Source organism: Elephantulus edwardii, unplaced genomic scaffold (genome assembly GCF_000299155.1).
Source record: "Elephantulus edwardii isolate Elephantulus edwardi_28Jun2011 unplaced genomic scaffold, EleEdw1.0 scaffold00003, whole genome shotgun sequence".
In the NCBI taxonomy this organism is placed as follows: domain Eukaryota; kingdom Metazoa; phylum Chordata; class Mammalia; order Macroscelidea; family Macroscelididae; genus Elephantulus; species Elephantulus edwardii.
The window spans coordinates 33,092,663-33,111,697 of record NW_006399753.1 but is presented as its reverse complement, the minus strand read 5'-3'; the positions used below and the strand labels follow the sequence as shown (position 1 = coordinate 33,111,697).

The following is a 19,035-nucleotide window of genomic DNA, read 5'->3' as shown; positions in this document are numbered from 1 at the left end:
AAGTGATTCGATGGCACATAACAACAACAACATGTGCATCAAAGCCTTTTTTCCAATAGAATGAACCAGGAAAACCTCTTGGCAATGTCATCTCAGAGAAGGGTTTAAAAAAAAAGTTTAAAGAAAAATTATCGGGCCTCTAAAAAAAAAAAAAGAAAATTACTTATGACCCAATTATGTGGCTTAATATAATCCAAAGACATGGAAGGACTTTTTACAGTGGAAGACATTCTGATGACCAACAGATACATAAAGACGTTTTCAAAATTACGGGCAATAAGAGAGATGTAAATAAAAACCACAATGAGGTATCATCTCACTTTAGTAGCAGAGGCAAAGTTTAATAGGACAGCAAGCAGTAAATGTTGGAAAGTATGTGAAGAAATTGGAACTCTCATGAACTGTTAATGGGTTTGTAAAATGATACAATCACTCTGGAAGTGTGTCATTTCTTCAAAAGGCTGAACATAGAAATTCCATATGATCCTGCTATTCTACTACTATGAATATACCTCAAGGAAAATAGAACTGAGTCACAAATGGAGCTTTGTACATAGTTACTCATAGCAGTTTTATTAACAATAGCAAGAAAAAAGAAACAGCCCAAATGTCCATCAACAAACCAATGGATTGTGAAATTTTTATATTTTCACACAGTGGAATACACAATGGAATATGCAGCACTCAGAAACAATGAGGTAAAAAAATAGTATATAACATGGGAGAGGCTTCAGAGCATTATGCTGAATGAACTAATTCAGTCTCATGAGAAAAAAAAATGCGTAAGATCATTATTGTAAAAATAGAAACATACCTAGTAAGATGTGGATAAAAGTCCAAAGGGGGAAAGGGAAGAGGTGAGAAGGGTTGAGGATGAAAAGTGGAGGAAGTCAAAAGGTCACAGAATTTCATAGGCAGAGGGAGGAGTGAAGGAATTAGGAAATAGCTTGTGAGGACTTAAAAAGATTTGGTAATAGTGGTCATAGATCAGTGGTAATTCATTTCATAAAACACAATGTATGAGAATGATCCTATGAAATACATTATGAATGAAAAATGTGCAAAATCCAGTATATATAATTCTAGCACAATATGTGTATTTTTATGAAAACTAATATAAAAGAAAATAAATATAATTTTAAAATGGAAGTAACCCAAGTGCCCATTCACAAACAAATGGATAGAAAAATCTATGATACATTCACATAATGGAATATCATGTAGGATTTAAAAAGATTGAACTCATAGAACATTACCTAACATGAGTGAGTCTGGAGGACATTATGCTGAGTGAAATATCTCAGTCTTAAAAGAGCAAATACTATATAACACTGCTATTATAAAATAGGACCAACATGAGGGGAGGGTGGAGAGGGGATAATAGGAAAAGAATGGATTGATAATGAACTTTGAGTTGGAACAAATAAGGGAAAGGAAGATCTTAAAGGAATATATGATTGGTATGACAACAATCTGGAACAAGAGGTGCATTACAAAGTGGGGAAGAAAACGTGCAACAATGAATGAATAAAAAAAAAAATTTAAATGCACATACTGACCAGATAAATTATTTACTTAGAGAACTACCAGAAATATAGGCTGGATTTAGAAGAGGTCGTGGCACTAGGGACATTATTACCAATGTCAGATGGAACTTGGCAGAAAGTAGAGAGTAACAGAAGAATGTGTTTTATTGACTATGCAAAGTCATTTGACTGTGTGGTTCACAACAAATTGTGGCTAACCTCAAGGAAAATGGGAATCTCAGATAACTTTATCATGCTTATGTAAAACCTATACTTAGACCAAGAAGCAGTCCTCAGAATGGAGCATGGTTCAAAATCAGGAAAGGAGTGTGTCAGGGATGCATTCTGTCCCTGTACCTTTTCAATATGTATGCAGAACAGATCATTCGGGAAGCAGAGCTTTATGAGAAGTGGCATCAGGACTGGATGACTCCTTGATAACCTATGATATGCAGATTATGCAGCCTTGCTTGCTGAATCTGAGAAGGACCTGAAGCACTTGCTGCAAAAGTTCAAGTACTGTAGTATTGAGACTCAACATCAAGAAGACAAAGATTCAAAAAAAAAAAAAAAGACAAAGATTCTCACAACTGGGCCAATTGGCAGCACCATATTAGATGAAGAGATTGAAGTTGTTAACAATTACAGCTTACTTGGATCCACAATCAACACTCTTAACACCAGCAGTCAGGAAATCAAAGGACAAATTGCACTGGGAATATCCACTGTTGTGGCCCTCTCCAGAGTGCTGAAGACCAATGATGTCAGTCTAGATACATAGGTGTGCCTGATCCAGGCCATGGTCTTCTCAATTACATGTTATGCTTCAGAGAGTTGGACAATGACTGAGGATGACAGGAGAAGAATAGATGCCTTCAAGTTGTGGTGCTGGAGAAGAGTCTTGAACATAGCATGAACTGCCAAGAAAACAAATAGGTCTGTCTTAGAGAGGTGAAGCCAAGTCTTTCCTTGGAGGCTAGGATTTTGAAACTCTGCCCCACTTACTTTGGGCACATGGCCAGGAGAGATTAGTCCTTGGAGAAGGGCATCATGCTTAGAAGGGTGGTTGAACAGTGCAGGAGAGGGAGACCCCGGAAGAGATGATTGATGCAGTAACTGGGGTGGTGGGGGTTGGTGTGTCAGAATTAGTGAGACTTGCTCAGGACAGGGAAGGGTTCAGAGCGGCTGTACATAGGGTCACTATGCATCTCAGGCAACTCATTCAATGGCAATCTATGACAGGTTTGGAAGCAGGAATGACATCCACTTCCTAAAAACTTGCCTCCAGAAACTCGGTGAACTTTGATAAGTGTCGATAGTTGTAGAGGGCTTTAGGCCTTTTGTTCATAGGGTCGATATGAGTTGTGCTTGACTTGAAAGCAATCAGCAACAACAACAACAACAACAACATATCCATAAAAATAATAATGTAGAATTTTTATAAAGGTTGCCTTTTTTCAATCTAAGCTACTACTGTTGTTTCCATATACATTTTAGAATCAGTTTATCTCTATTATTGCCAAGTCATTTTCAGCTTCTGGTGACACCATTGATTACAGAGTAGAGTGATCTATAAAGCTTTCTTGAATGTAGTCTTTATAAAAGCAAATTCACATGCTTTATTTCCTTTCTAAGTGAGTTCAAATCACAAAACTTTAGATTAGTTCATAATTTCATACTATATACACCACCTAGAGATCTAGGTGATAGTTAAGTCTTTGGTTAACTATTTAAGAATCTGGCAAATTGTTGTAGACTTGAGGGCCAGTCTCAGTTGTATACTCTTTCTTGGAATCTAAAATAGTAAATCTACTTTTTAAAAACTATTTTACTTGGCAATAACAGATTCGGTTATTTTTTTTTAACATTTGACTTAGTCTTTCCACATGTAGTTATGTATCTGAGAAAAGGGAAAATTTACACTTATATGAAAACTTGTATAAGATACTTACAGTTGCTCTATTTATATTTGTCAATAACTGGGGGAGGATAGGAAAGTGGAATTGTCTTTCAAAAGATGACTAAATAAGCAAATGATTGTTCATTCCCACAATGGACTATTACTCTTCAATTAAAAAGAAAAATTGATAGCAATAATAACACAGCAAACAAAATCATTTTAAAAAAGCATTAAAATTAGTGAATGAAGTCAGTAACAGAAGTTGTATATCAATGTTTCCATTTTGGAAAAGGTAAAACTACATTATTAAGACCATATCCGTGGTTCTCTGGGATTATGGTCTGCATAAAATTGACATAAAAAGGAGAGTTGGGTTTTTTGTTTTACTTTGATGATGGTCTGATCTCTATCCTGAATGTGATAGTTACAAAAAAATGTTTGTATGTTACAACTCATAGAATTGCACACTACATAAAAGGCAAATTATATGTTCATTTAAAGTTTAGACATAATAAAACTATAAGAAATAAAAATGGCACTGAACTTAGTTTAGGTGCAAGTGAATTTTATCACACTGGGATCTTTTAAAGGAAGGTCTGGTAATCAAGTTCATATAGAGAGTTGTACTGCTAACCCAAAGGCCATATCTCTCTGACAGTTTAAGTTCCCCTGGAGTTTGCGAGAAAGAAAATTTGTGTGATTTACAGTCTTGGGGATCCAATGGAAGATCAGCTCTGAGTCAGTTTCTAATTGTTGGCAGTGAATGAATAAATTTTCTAGATCTAATACAGAAAATGTAGCATACATTATAAGAAAAAAATATATGTATGCATATGGAATAAATAGAAAATATTTCTATAAGGAAGGAAATAAATACCATGATGAATGATACAAATAACTCAAAATAATCATCATACTGATTTTGTTTTTACTGTGTTTGGAAGCTGTCAAATTGGATATGACTGGTGTAGGAGGAGATTGCCCCTCCTTCTCCAGCAGAGCATCTAGTGGATTCAAACCACACGCCTCTGGGTTGTAGTGCAGCTTCCTGACATTAGGCCACCATTTCAAATGAATATTCCTTAAATAATACAGCAATCTTTTGTCTGTTTGCCAAACTGAACTACTTGGTGTTGCCGTGATACTGCACACTTTTCCATAGTCTTGTCAAATACCATAATGATTACCCATTATGTGCAGTATGTCGATGAGCTTCCAGATTGATTTATGCTGGGAAGCAGGAGTGGCATCCACTTCCTAAACTTAGATGCCTCTGGAAACTCTACAGACTCTCTAAACTCTATAAATGTACAGAAATGATGATAGTTATAGAACAGAATTCTGTACAGAAAGGATGTTAGTTATAGAATAGAGTTCAGGTCTTTTGTGCAAAGCTTACTCTCAGTCATATTCGACTTGTGACACTTAACCACTGCTAAATGAAACTAGTGCTGTTATATTTGGAGGAACACTCTTCCACTTTGTATATCACTCATTGTCAATGTGCAGTATGAAGTAATCTGGGTTGCTGTGATGCTGAACCTTGTACCATTGGGGTATCAAATATCCAAATGGTTTTCCAACATGGGCAGTGTTTAGTGGAGCTCCCAGTTGTAAAACAGGTTTGGAAGCAGGAGTGACATCCACTTCTTAAACCACTTGTCTCTGGAAACTCTATGGACTTGGATAAATTATAGTTTTGAAAAGTCATTAGGCCTTTTGTTCATACAGTTGTTCTCAGTTCAACAGCAATCAACAACAAAAACATATTTGGAAGTGGGAGTGATATCCACTTCCTAAATAGCATGCCTCTGGAAACTATGAACTTTGATAAATGTCGATAGTTGTATAGGGGCTTCAGGCATTCTGTTCATAGGTTCGCTGTGAGTTGTGCTTGACTCGAAGGCAGTCAACAACAACAACAACAACATCATGTTACTAAATGATTATGGATTTAATATAATGCTACATTTAGTTTTCATTTCCTCAGTCTATTCTGGATGACTGTAGCTGGGAGAGAGACTTAAAGCAGGTGTGTGTCATAAAAAGTGTATGTGATATTAAAGGCACCTACTGGAATATTTTTGAGTTTGCAGCCATGGTAATGCATGCTCATGTCTCTGGTTTGTCACAGACACTCCGTCACAGCGGGTGCAGTTTATTCTTGGAACTGAGGATGATGATGAGGAGCACATTCCTCATGACCTTTTCACAGAACTTGATGAGATTTGCTGGCGTGAAGGCGAGGATGCCGAATGGCGAGAAACTGCCAGGTGAGGACTCTTGTCTGGATTAAGGTATACATGAGAATGTTCATTCTATTTTGATATTTTTAATGCAACACTTTAGTTGCAAACATCCATGTATGCTTTCTGAAGTTTCTCATCTGGTCTGGGCATATTCTATAACGGGATGTGGGTCAGCATGAAATCTGAAGGCAGTAATTATAGTGAACAGTGACACAGAGTCAGCAACAGCTGCAGCCTTAAAGATAAACAGTAACATAATTTGTGTGTCTTTAGCAAAACAATAGAGATTTAACGGTAACTTATTTCCATCTTATTGCTTACTGGCTCACACTCTGAGGAGTGACATTATATATAATTTGAATATGAGGCTTTTGTACAAAGAAAAGATGAACTTAATGATAAGGGCTTTAGGGACAGTCCTGAATTACGTATTCTATTTTATGAGGGCTAAATATTTGATAATATTGTTGTAAGGCATGTATATACTTAAATTTAGTGACTTTAAGATAACTTTTAATAAATTTTATCTATAATGATAGATAAATTATATTTTTATATTATTGTATTATTATTATTATTGAATGCCATTTAGTTGATTCTGACTGTGTAATTGATGAGTTGCTTTAAAAAATATGCTAAATTTTGTGAGGTTTTTTCCCAATTTTTTTCCCCACTGGCTCATTTATTTCACAGACCTCATGAAGACTTAACATATACCCATTATAATGAGTGCAAAATGAAACAAAAAGAATCTTAGATCTTACTGTTAGTAATTTCAGTCTAATGAAACATTTAGAGGAGTAAACAATGCTGTGTAAATATTGTGATACAAGTGTTTACTAGGAGCTATGGACACATACTATCTTTCCTCTGTTGCTGTTAAGTGCTGTAGAGTTGTTGGCGACTCATAGTGACCCTATGAACAAAAGACCTGAGCGCTTGTATAATTTTCATCCTTTCTCCAGATTCATAGGGTTTCTGGAGGCAGGCTATTTTTGAAGTGGATGCCACTCCTGATTCCAAGCTTGTTTTAATCAGAGAGCTCCACCAAACACTGTCCATCATGGGTAACCATTATCACATTTGACACGTCAGTGTCACAGTGTTCAGCTTCACAGCAACCACGAGTTACTTACTGTTTCCCAAATTTCTACTGAAGATTCAACTGTAATCTTAATGTGCAGGTTCAGTAGGCCTTTTATGAGCTCAACTCATCGCCTTGAGTGAGAATCTGCTCATTGCTGACCCTTTGGTGAGTTTCAGAGACTCTACACAGGAGGAAACTGCTCATCTTCTTCCTGGTGAGCCACTTGTGGATTTGAATAGCTACAGAGGTTCTCGCTTTGGGCTTTAACACAGTGTCCTATGTAATGTGCTGCCATAGCTCCCTAGGCCTTGTATGTTGTTTTTGCTGATTACCATTGAGTCGAGCACAACTCATAGCAACCCTATGAACAAAGGGCCTGAAGCCTTTCTACAACTATTGTAATTTATCAAAGTTCCTAGAATTTCCAGAGGCATGTTGTTTAGGAAGTGGATGCCACTCGTGATTCCACAGGTTCTGAAATTTTGCCTTTTAAATGATTTTCTTTACTTGCCATTTGAAATAATTTGTTGATGAGGGTGCAGCCAGAGTTCTCTTTGGAGGCAAGGATGATGAGGATTCACTTCACATACTGTGTGCATGTTGCTAGGAGAGGCTATTCCTTGGAGAAGGACTTGATGCTTGGAAGGGTGGAGGGTCAGCAAAGCGGAGGAAAACCTTCAACAATGTGGATTGACATAGTGACTGCAGCAGTGGACTCTACTGTGTCAGGGAGTGTGAAAATGGCACAGGATAGGACGAGGTTCAGATCCACTGTTCATAGGGTTGTTATGAGTCGTACTTGACAGCACCTAACAACAACAACAACACCCTATATGAAATACCGATTTTATGGACAATTTACATTAAGGGAATCTATTTTCTCCATGCTTCTTTCTATTGCAATATTTTATATGTACAATTAAATTGAAAAGTTTTTTTTCTTTTTAATCTGAGAAATTTTGAGTAAAATCTTGTGTATTCACCCCCCCCCAACTACATTAGAAACTAAGTAATTGGGAATAAAATTTTTCTAAAAAGAAAAATAAACCCAATATATGGTAATCTCTAAAAATTTAATGATAAAACTTTTGCTCTTTCATGATTAAATAACTGTTGATAAAATAGATGAGCTGTACATCTCCAAGGTTTAAGGTAGAAGTCACCCCTACATTTCTTACTGTGCTCAGCAAGAAATAGGTGTTTTTCTGGATGACATCAAAGAAGGTCTTTTGGCATTGGTGACTTGACAGGCCTGGTCAGTTGAGTCTCTTTGGAGATTTTCTAGGATACAAATTTGGAAACATTTCCCTTACATTTCTTTTATCAAGACATGGAACTGGAACATACATTCTTTCATGAACAACTCTCTTATTCTTAAAATATGTTTTGCTGTTTTGTACCTTCGAGAAGCAACTGACCCATAGCTGATTGGTGGATTTTCAGACAGTTAATCACAAGAGAGGAGATTGCCCACTCTTCTCCCATGCAGCTGATGGATTGAACCCCGATGCCTTCTGGGTTACAATGCAGCTTGTTGCCATGAGGTGGTGATTTGTTCATCTTCCAGATGAGTGATCTGATAATTTTACCCAGTAACTCCCTTGTAACTTGTTCACTCATGTAAAGCTAAGAGGCCGTATGGGCAATATACCCACTTCTTTACTCATTGATGTGGTTTATTTCCAAAGACTCATTGGGTGCAACTTAGGACGATGTGAGAATGGAGGATGGCCATATCAAATCACAAAAAAGGAAAGTGACGATAATATTATATAACTGGCAGATTACATCATTATACAAATATCAAACCACTGAGCAACATGGCCCATCAGCCATGTTGACATAGACTCTGGACTATCACAATCAGACAGTTACCTTCATTTCACACCTGAGTGTTTGTTACTACCAGACTATGTTGTTAATAGCAAAATAGTCAGATAGTAGATTTTTAAATATTGTAGTAAATGTAAATGGGAATGTCAGAACACTTGATTGTACTTATATGAAATCTTTACTTGGACCAAGAAGCAGTCCTCAGAACAGAACAAGGAAACACTGCATGGTTCAAGATCAGGAAAGGAATGCATCAGGGATGCATCCTGCCCCCATACCTTTTTAATCTTTATGCAAAACAGATCATTCAGGATGCAGGGCTTCATGATGAGGAATGTGGCATCAAAATTGGAGGACAACTGATTAACAGCCTTTGATATGCAGATGACTCATCCTTGCTTGCTGAAACTGAAGAAGACCTGAAATGCTTGCTGCAAAAGATCAAGGACTGTAGTCTCCAAGATGGATTGATGCTCAACATCAAAAAGACAAAGATTCTCACCACTGGGCCAATTGGCAACACCCATGATAGATGGAGAAGAGATTGAGGTTGTTAGCAGTTACAGGTTGGATACACAATCAACACTCTTAACACTCGTAGTCAGGAAATCAAAAGCCAAATTGCATTGGGAAAATCTGTTGTCATGGACCTCTCCAGAGTGCTGAAGAGCAACAGTGTCAGTCTAGATAGAAAGGTGTGCCTGATCCAGGCCATAATCTTCTCAATTACTTGTTATGCTTCAGAGAGCTGCACAATAACTAAGGATGACAGGGGAAGAATAAATGCCTTTGAATTGTGGTGCTGGAGAAGAGTCTTGAACATACCATGGACTGCTAAAACAAGTAGGTTTGTCTTAGAAACAGTGAAATCAAATATCTCCTTGGAGGCTGGGATATTTTTGGCATATGGCCAGGAGAGACTGGTCGATGGAGAAGGACATCATGCTCAGAAGGGTGGCTGGACAGCGCAGGAGAGGAAGACTCCGGATGAGATGGATTGATACAGTATCTGGGACAATGGGGCTTGGTGTGTCAGAATTAGTGAGATTGGCTCAGGCTTGGGAAGGGTTCTGAACTGCTGTGCATTGGGTCACTATACATTGGAGACAACTCAACAGCACATAACAACATACTATATTGGTGGCACTTATTTAAGCGTCTTGTTTAGAGTCAACAAGACCTCAGGGAGGGACTTTGTTGGTTGGTATTATGCTATACTGAGGTAATTGGGGTTGTTGTGATGCTGAACCTTGTGCCATTGGGGTGTCAAATGATAAAATGGTTACCCATGGTGGAGAGTGTTTGGTGGAGCTCCCAGTTGAAGACAAGTTTTGAAACAGCAGTGGCATCCACTTCCTAAGCAACATGCCTCCGTAAACTGTATGAACTTTGATAAATGTCGATAGTTATAGAAAGGCTTCAGGCCTTTTGTTCTTAGGGACACTATGAGTCATGCTTGACTCAAAGGCAATCAGTAACAATAGTAAATGTAAAGTGTGCAATGATGAGGTAGCCTGTAAATGTTGCACAAGTGTATATATGTACTAGAATTTAGTTCTTTCAACCCTGTTAAACTGGTAGAATTTTATAATGCTTTGGTAGTGGAATTTTCCCTTGAGCACAATGAACTACTAAATGACCAAAATTTATTGCAGAATGTTTATAAAGAGTAGAAGAGCTGATCTGGCTAATTAGCAACTTCAGCTAATGTCATTACATGGAATTTGTTATGGATTGAGTTATGCTACCCAAAAATATACATCAGCCTGGCTAGGCTGTCATTGGAGCATTGTGTAGTTGCCTTCACTTTTGTAATTGGCATGACTACCTTTCATTTTGTAAAAGATAGAAGTCTTAACCACTGTATGTTAATGGGAGCCCTGGTGATGTAGTAGGTTAAGCTTTAGACAGCTAAACCAAGGGTTGGCATTTCACATCTACTAGCCATGTTCTGGGGATTAATGTACCCCGTCTGCTACTGTTAGGATTTACAGTCATGAAACCCCAGTAGAGGGTTGTCATAGTTGGAATCAACTCAATTACAATTAGTTTGGCTTGTTTTTTAATATGGTAACATTGCTGGATCAGTGTTAGGTGTATTTTTTTTATTATTATTTTGTGTGCATGTACCGTCAAATCAGATCTGACTGGTACAGGAGGATATTGCGCCTCCTTCTCCAGCAGAGCATCTGGTGGATTCGAACCGCGTTCCTCTGGGATTGCAGTGCAGCTTCTTGCCACTAGGCCACCAGAGCTCCCCCTGTGTTAGGTGTATTGAGTCACCATTTTACAAGCCTTAAGTCACACCCTTGCACAAGTCTTACACTGGAGTCACATTTTAATCTTACAAGAGATAGAAGGAGAGATCCCTTTGACCTGGAGACACTGTGATGAGAACCTCCCAGACACAGGGGAAGGCTGAGCCAAGACTCATGGAGATCTCCAAGGAATACTTGGTCCACACATGTTGAAAAGAGACAAAAATATTCTCTAAGTGCTGACAAAGAAAGAGAAAGTCATCATCTAGTACTAGTAGCCTAGATTCTGATTTCTAGCTTTCTAAATGGTGAGAGAATAAATTTTGGTTTATTAAAGTCTTCCACTTGTGGTATTTCTATTATAGTAACACTAGATAACTAAGATACTCGTGTTCTTAGCTATGGTTCCATAATTTTATGTGTGTTACAGCCATGAAACTTTATACATGGCATAGCTGGAGGTTCACAGAGGCATCTGACGAGCAATTGAACTGGTAACGGACATTGAGGAGGAGGATAGATAAATGTTGGCTGAACTGTAATTCTCTAGGGGAGAACAGAATGCACTTATTGAGGACTTAAAGTTTTGTAAGTTTTAAATTGGGAGAAAGAATTTTGTTCTGGCTACCTGCATTCATCTAAAAGTGCTAATTTTAATTAAAGATGCCCTCTGATTTTTCAAATGCAATTTAATTCTAGTAAACTAATTAACCATTTAAAGCATCCCTTCCTTCTGATAAGTATTCCAGGTGGTATTAATAATTTTCAACTCTAAATATAGAAACAAAAGGGACATTTTATCAGTACACTGCACCTGCCACATATCACATCTTAAATAATTCATGTCCACTGCCATTGCCAAGTAAAAAGGAAGTAACGTTTTAAATTTTGAAGCTAATTTTTAAATCATAATAATTTAATAAATTTTTATGAAAACCAGCTGTTCACTTTTAAAAAACCTAAAAGAAGCCATGTGAGAAGGCTAATTGAAATAAAAATAATTGCAATGTCCTGCTTATAAATAACATTTATTATTAATAGAAAAGTGTACAAAGACACCACAGCTGTGCATTTGTGGAGACAACATGTCTGATTGACTATGGCTGCCCTTTAAAAGTACTTAATTTGCTCAGAAGAGGCAAACAGGATAGCAGATAGGATCTGACACATGCATGGTAATATGGGGAAAAATTAATACTTAGTTCATCACAAATTTAATGACTCTGTGAAGGCATTTGGTATTCAAAAGTAGTAAATGTCAACGGGTCAGGATTTTTCAGTAGAATGTAAAGTCTGAAGAAAATGTGGACTATGAATACTTAAAATGTATAGTATCTGTTTTTGGATAGAATTAATTTCCCCTTAACATTGACGCTAGACATTTTATGACTATATGCTATCTTCTACCTCCCACAATATTTCCTGAGTCCTCCATATCCCTTACCCCACCCAAGAAAGACTAAAAAGAGACATTCTTTGCTTTCTCTAAGGCTAAAACTTTCTTTGAGAGCATAAATTACTTTCTACTTGGAAGAATCAGACATTAAAAATTCTTTGGAAAATTAGTGAGAATAAATGGAAGGGGTTAAGTTGTATGGAAACTATTTCTAATTTTCAGGAGAATTTTATTTTATAGATTTAAAAATGTGCATTTTAGAGGAGAGTGTCATCACCTTAATCTGAAAAGTATTGTTGAAACACCCACTTTATGTTGCTGTTTAGTATAAAGAGATTATGATGTGCTGATCACGGCTAAAAACACATCCAGACATACTGATGGGAATGAAAGTAGTCTACTCAGAACTGAAATTCTTCTGTCTATGAAAGTGTCATACAATTGGCCTACGATTTTGTTTTATTTTTTTCGTAAGCCATCAACTCTCCTTTATAACTTTTGAACCTTTTTTTCTTCTTTAAGTTACTATTCAAGTAAATGCCAGTTGAGTTTAGTTGAAAACTAGAACAAATTGTAGCTCTGTAGGTCATTAGCTCAGTCAACATTTTCTAAGTGACATTAAATTAAGTGATTATAATCTTGAAATAAAATTTATATGTTCCTAGACCTGCTAATGTCTATATTTGAAATGGAATTTAATAAAAAGAGAAAAACATATATCTTTCTGTGTGAGTCATAGTTGACTCATAGCCTTTAACAATAAAAAAATACTTGTGTACTTAGGTATACAACTATTTTCAATACGTTGTTCTTGAGTGCCTTCAAGTCAGCTCTGACTGAGAGTGACCCTATGCAGAAAGAAATGAAACATTTCTAACACTATCTTCACAAGTTTCTATGTTTGAGCTCAATGTTTCAGTCACTGTGTCAGTCCAACCCATTAAAGGTCTTCTCTTTTTTTACTGATTCTGTTAACAACATACTGGGTTTGTTTCCTGCTGCCACCCCAAGACTTGTCCCTCCTGGTAATACGTTTAAGGTACCTGAGATAAAGTCCTAGAATCCTTACTTCTTAGGAGCTTTCTGGCTATATTTTATGCAAGACAGATTCACTCATTCTCTGTTAGTTCACAGTAGAATCAATATATACACCAACAACATAATTTAAATGTTTCAATTCCTCTTTCAAACTTTTATTCATATGAATCAATGAAAAAAATACCATGGCTTAGGTCATGACCACCTTAGTCCTCAAAGTGATATTCTTGCTCTTTTGCATTTTAAGGCAATTTCATGCAGCATATTCGCCTCGTTCAGTGTGTCATTTGATTTCTCAATTACTGTTTTCATGGGTGTTGCCCATGAATATAAGTAAACTTGAATCCCTAAAAACTTAAGTCTATTTTCCCTTTATTGTTCTCTTGCACCTACTTTTACTAATCACTGGTCCAATATCCATGGCAAATAGACTCATAGACATGACTTCATTCACAATAGTAGGGCTTATTAAGAAAATAGGTTGGGAGTAGAGGAGGAAAAGATTATCACACAGTGAAAGTCCAAGTTTATTGAACAACAGTTCTAAGCCAGGTTAACAGCAAGCAAGACATACCTCAATTAGTTCAGACAGCATTTCAATCAACAAATGAAAGTCAAGGTTCAGCCAAGCAACAAAAATCAAGAAGCTTTTGTTTTGGTGTTTTTGTTGGTTTTTTGGTTTTTTTTCAATCATTGTGTCATAGCAATCACAAGTCAGCTCTTCCTACAATCATCACACAAACAAAACCTTTACCTCTGGCTTCATGTCCAGGGTTCTGTCAGGCTACACCTCATCGTACTCTCTCTACAACTGGGTTATCCCTTTCTTTTATGTTGGTGGCCTTGCAGCTGTTGATGATGTTCAAAATGCTGATCAACTGATGAACCGTGTGTCTACAGTTGAAGCAGCTGGAGAATATGTACCCAGGGAGAATAAGGCAATGGATATAAAAGTCACTTTCAAAAGCCTTACCACCACAGTTCAGCTGTAAGGAGTTTTGTTTTCTTTATGTTGAGGTCTAATCCATATTGAACACTGTAGTCTTTGATCTTCATCAGTAAGTGTTTCGGCTCTCAGCAAGTAAGACTGTCATCTGCATGTTGCAAGTTGTTAATGAGTGACCTAGTAATAAGGAATTTCACTTTCAAGTCAATGGCACATTGTTTAAACCCACTAGATGCTCTGAGGTAGAAAGATGAGCAATCTCCTCCACAGAATTTACTGTCTCTGAAAACTTGTTGGAGGGTCAGCTAAGAGTGAGTTTTTACTTGTACACAGGAACAACAGCCTACGACAATGTCACAGTGTCCTTCATAAAATTCAATTTCTTGGCTTATTTGCTTGGCATAAGAGATTATGTATATACATGCACAATCCTAAAACTCACCTTTCTCTATTTTAAACCATGGAGTATTGACTTGTTCTGTTGGAATAACAACCTCTTGATCTATTCACAGTTTCCAATTGAGCACAATCGAGTGTTTTATCATAATTTGTTATGATCCACACAGTTGAGTGCCTTGGAACTTAAAAAAAAGAAAACCACTGCTAAACGTTTTTCTAATCATCTCTGTTTTCAGCCAAGTACCACCTGACATTAACATTGAGTATAACATTATTCCACATTTTCTGAGTTGGATTCAACAAATGAATAAGGGATGTTGATTCACAACTTTTGGCAATTCTCTGTTAATGTACTAATAAAATTGTTTTTACATTCTTTTCAGCAGAATTTTATTTACATGTAATAGTAATGACATCGTTTGGTAATTTCCACATTCTGTTAGGTCAGCTCTTTGATACTGCCACAAATATGGGTATCTTCTAGCTGGTTGGTCAAACAATTTATTCCAAGTTTGTTAGTAGAGGTTAATGGATATTTCCAGTGTTTCACTGTTAAAGCATCTTATTTGATATTTTTTTCAATTCCTGGAGCCTTGCGTTTTGCACGTGCCTTCAGCACAGCTTGTTGTTTTTTCCTTCAGCAGTGTTAAGTTTTTACCATACTACCTCTTGAAATTATTGAGTGTCAGCAAATTTTTAGAATATCAACTCTGTGTATACTTTCTGTATTCTTTTGATGTTTACTGAGTTTTAAAATATTTTTCTCATAGAATCTTTCAATATTGCATTTTTTTCATCATTTCTTTTATCTTTATAAACGTTGAGTATATTCTTTTGTTTTGGTTTTCTAACCCCAGGTCTTTGCAAATTTTAGCTTAATACTTTTGATTTCTTAAACTACTCTTTGAAATCTTTTGTTTGGCTGTTTTATTTAATAATTTCTTCTGTTTGCTTTAGCTGTTGTTGTTGTTGTTATGTGCCTTTGAGTCACCTGCAACTCATAGCAACCCTATGTACAACAGCCCTAAACTCTATCCTGTGCCAATCTTATTGTCTCTGACACACCTATCCCCATTAGCCCAGTCACTGTATCAATCCATCTCATCATGGGTCTTCCTCTCCTGCGCTGTCCATCCACCCTCCCAAATATGACATCCCTCTCCAAGGACTGGTCCCTCCTTGCAACATGTCCAAAGTATGTCAGTTGAAGCTTCAGAATCCTTGCCTCCAAGTAGTATCCTGGTTTAACCCTCTCCTTGAAAAACCTGTTCTTTCTCTTAGCACTCCATGGTATATTTAATACTCTTCTCCAACACCACAACCCACAAACATCAATTCTCCTTCAATCATCCCTAGTCATTGTCCAGCTTTCTGATGCATAGCAAGCAATTACAAAGACCATGGACTGGATCAGGTGCACTTTAGTCTCCAGGCTGATATCATTACTCTTCAGTACTTTGAAGAGTTCTCTGACAGCAGACTTTTCAAATGCAATGCATCTTTTTATTACCTGGCTGCTGGTGCCAAGAGTGTTGACTGTGGAGCCAAGCAACCAATGCTGTTAATAATCTCAATCTCTTCATCATCCATCACAATACTGCCAATCAGCCCAGTCATGAGAATCTTTGCTTTCTTGATATTGAGCTTCAATCCATAATGAAGGTGTAGTACTTGACCTTCTGCAGCAAGCACTTCAGGTCCTCTTCAGTTTCAGCAAGCAGGGTTGTGTCATCTGCATAACACAGTACTAGCTAATTTCTGCTCATAGAGCCTAGCCAACTGGATAATCTCTTCTACATATAGATTGTTAAGGTATGGAGATAGGACACCTCCCTGGTGTACACCCTTTCCAATTTTGAACCATGCAGTGTTCCTTTGCTCTGTTCTGATGGCTGACTCCTGGTCCAAGTATAGGTTTTGCATAAGTATGATCAAGTGTTCTGGGATTCCCATTCTTCTCAGAATTAGCCAAAGTTTGTTGTGGTCCACCAAGTCAACACCTTTGTGTAGTCAGTGAAGCACAGATAGACATTCCCAAATTAATATAGTTTCTCTTAAGTTATTAATTTAAATATCTCTTTATTCTTTGAGTATCATTCTGAAGTAGGACTAGAACATTGAGTATTGTAATATTTAATGTCACTTATATGTATCATCAAGTACAACTCATAACAACCCTATAAACAACATATCTGAACCATGTCTTGTCTTGTGCCATCTTCTTCATCTCTGACCTATTTGAACATTGCTGCAGTCACTATGTCAATCCACCTTGTTGGTCATCTTCCTTTCTTTGCTAATCTTTCTCTTTTCCATTCATGGTATCCTTTCCCAAGGAATAGCTCCTCCTAACAACTTTCCCCAAGTATATGAGATGAAGCTTCACTATCTTTGCCTCTAAGGAACATTCTGACTATACTTTCTCCAAGACATATCTGCTTATTCTCTTGGCAGTCCATGGAATAGTCAGTAATTTTCTGCAGCACTACAGCTCAAAGACACTTATGCTTCTGCAATCTTTATTCATTATGCAGCTCTCAGAAGAATAGAAGGTGATTGAAAAAACTATGGCCTGAGTCAGGCACACCTTAGATCTTAGACTGACATCATTGGTGCTCAGGACTTTGGAGAGATGCCTGGCAGCAGATTTTACCAATGCAATAAGTCTTGATTTCTTGACTGTTGGTGCCAAGGGTATTGATTGTAAATGCAAATAAGATGAAATTGTTGACAATTTAAATCTTTTCTCCATCTATCAAGATATTGTCTGTTGGCCCAATGAGGAGAAATTTTGTGTTCTTAATATTGAGATGTAATGCATAGTGAACACTGTAGTCTTTAGTCTTCTACAACAAGCAGAATATCTTTAGTAGCTTGATATTTGTAGCTTGTGGGTTCTTTTTTACAGGAAGTGCCTTACTCCATCTCCTGTAATAATTAAAAAACTTGGGACTATTGCAAACCATCTGTGTATTTAATGTTTATTTAGCCATTTTACCTATCAACTGTTTGGAATGCCATGATGTTTTCCTAGGAGGATCAATATCTAAATTTGTGAATTGTTATTATAAAGGAAGACTTTTGTTGTAATGGCTGTTTTGTTCTGAATAGAACAGTCTTCCTGCATTTTACACTTAAATCTATGAAACCAAATAAAGAACTCAGAAATAGACCAAAACAAGTTTGACTAGCTAACTTTGATACGGGGCATGGGGAAGCTATTCAGTTGATGAAGAAGAATATTTTCAATAAATGTTGAAATGATGTTGATGAGACAATATAATGCAGTTTACCCCTCCAATGATGTCATATGAGACATGTGTTAGGAAAAATTGAACATCCATAAATGAAAAAAAATTATCATAATTCACAGTGTAAACCTAAAATTAATTCAGTATGGGTCACATATGCAAATAGGTATGGAAAAGCCATAAATTTTTAAATATAAAACAAGAGAAAATCTTTGAGATTTAGGGCTAAGAATCCAAGGTTTAGTCTTGAAAGCACAAGCAGAGTATATAAAATATTGATAAATTTCATTTCATTATGAAAATATTTACAAGATACACAATTTATCAGGCAAAAATTATATTTATAGGCTGATACAACGATAGTGGATTGATCAGAAAGTATTAACATTAGTGCAACTGAAGTTCGTATACAACCACTGTTTAATTTGACTGTCTAAAACAACAAAAAAATTGTCTATGTAGCCCACAAACTCACTTTTGTCAAGATGAATACAACTTACAGTGATCCTTTGAGTAAAACTGACCAAGAGTACAACTGTTATGGTAAATACAATCTATTTCATGTTTCTTCAAGAGTTGAGACTGCTAACCCTTAGGTTGGAAACTCACCACTTAGCCCACTATTCCATATAGGCTCTATTACATGTATAGAATATATCTAGACGTCTTAAATCTCAGCAGTACGAAAATAAGCATTGAAATTTGAAGAGTGGATAAAATACAGAAACAGATTATTTCACCAAAGAAGAGATACACAGGCAAACAAGTACCTGAAAGGGTATTCTACAACATTTTTGTTGTTGTTAGGTGCTGTCACATCAGTTCTAACTCATACATACGCAATGCATAACAGAATGAAATCTTGTCTAATCTTATGCTATCCTCACAATTTCTGTTGTGCTTCAGGGCATGAGGTGATTGAATATATCATGGCTTGGGCTAGGCACACCTTAGTCCTCAAACTGACATTCTTGGTTTTAACACTTTAAAGAGGTTTTTAGCAGCAGATTTTCCCATTGTCCTTTGATTACTTGACTTCTGCTTCTATCAGCATTGATTGTGGGTCCAAGGAAAATGAAATCTTTGTCAACTTCAAGCTTCTCTCTATTTATCATGACATGGTTTAACTATAAATTACCTTGTAAGAAAGTT

At 36.7% G+C, this 19,035-nt stretch overlaps 1 protein-coding gene across 1 annotated transcript in view; it reads left to right on the top strand.

Moving 5' to 3' along the window:
- Positions 1-19,035, top strand: part of SLC4A10 (solute carrier family 4, sodium bicarbonate transporter, member 10) — a 315,078-nt gene that overhangs the window by 107,767 nt on the left and 188,276 nt on the right. Inside the window, exon 5 of the mRNA XM_006879486.1 lies at positions 5,560-5,699. Coding sequence (XP_006879548.1) covers positions 5,560-5,699 — 140 coding nt within the window. The remainder of the gene's footprint in view (positions 1-5,559; positions 5,700-19,035) is intronic.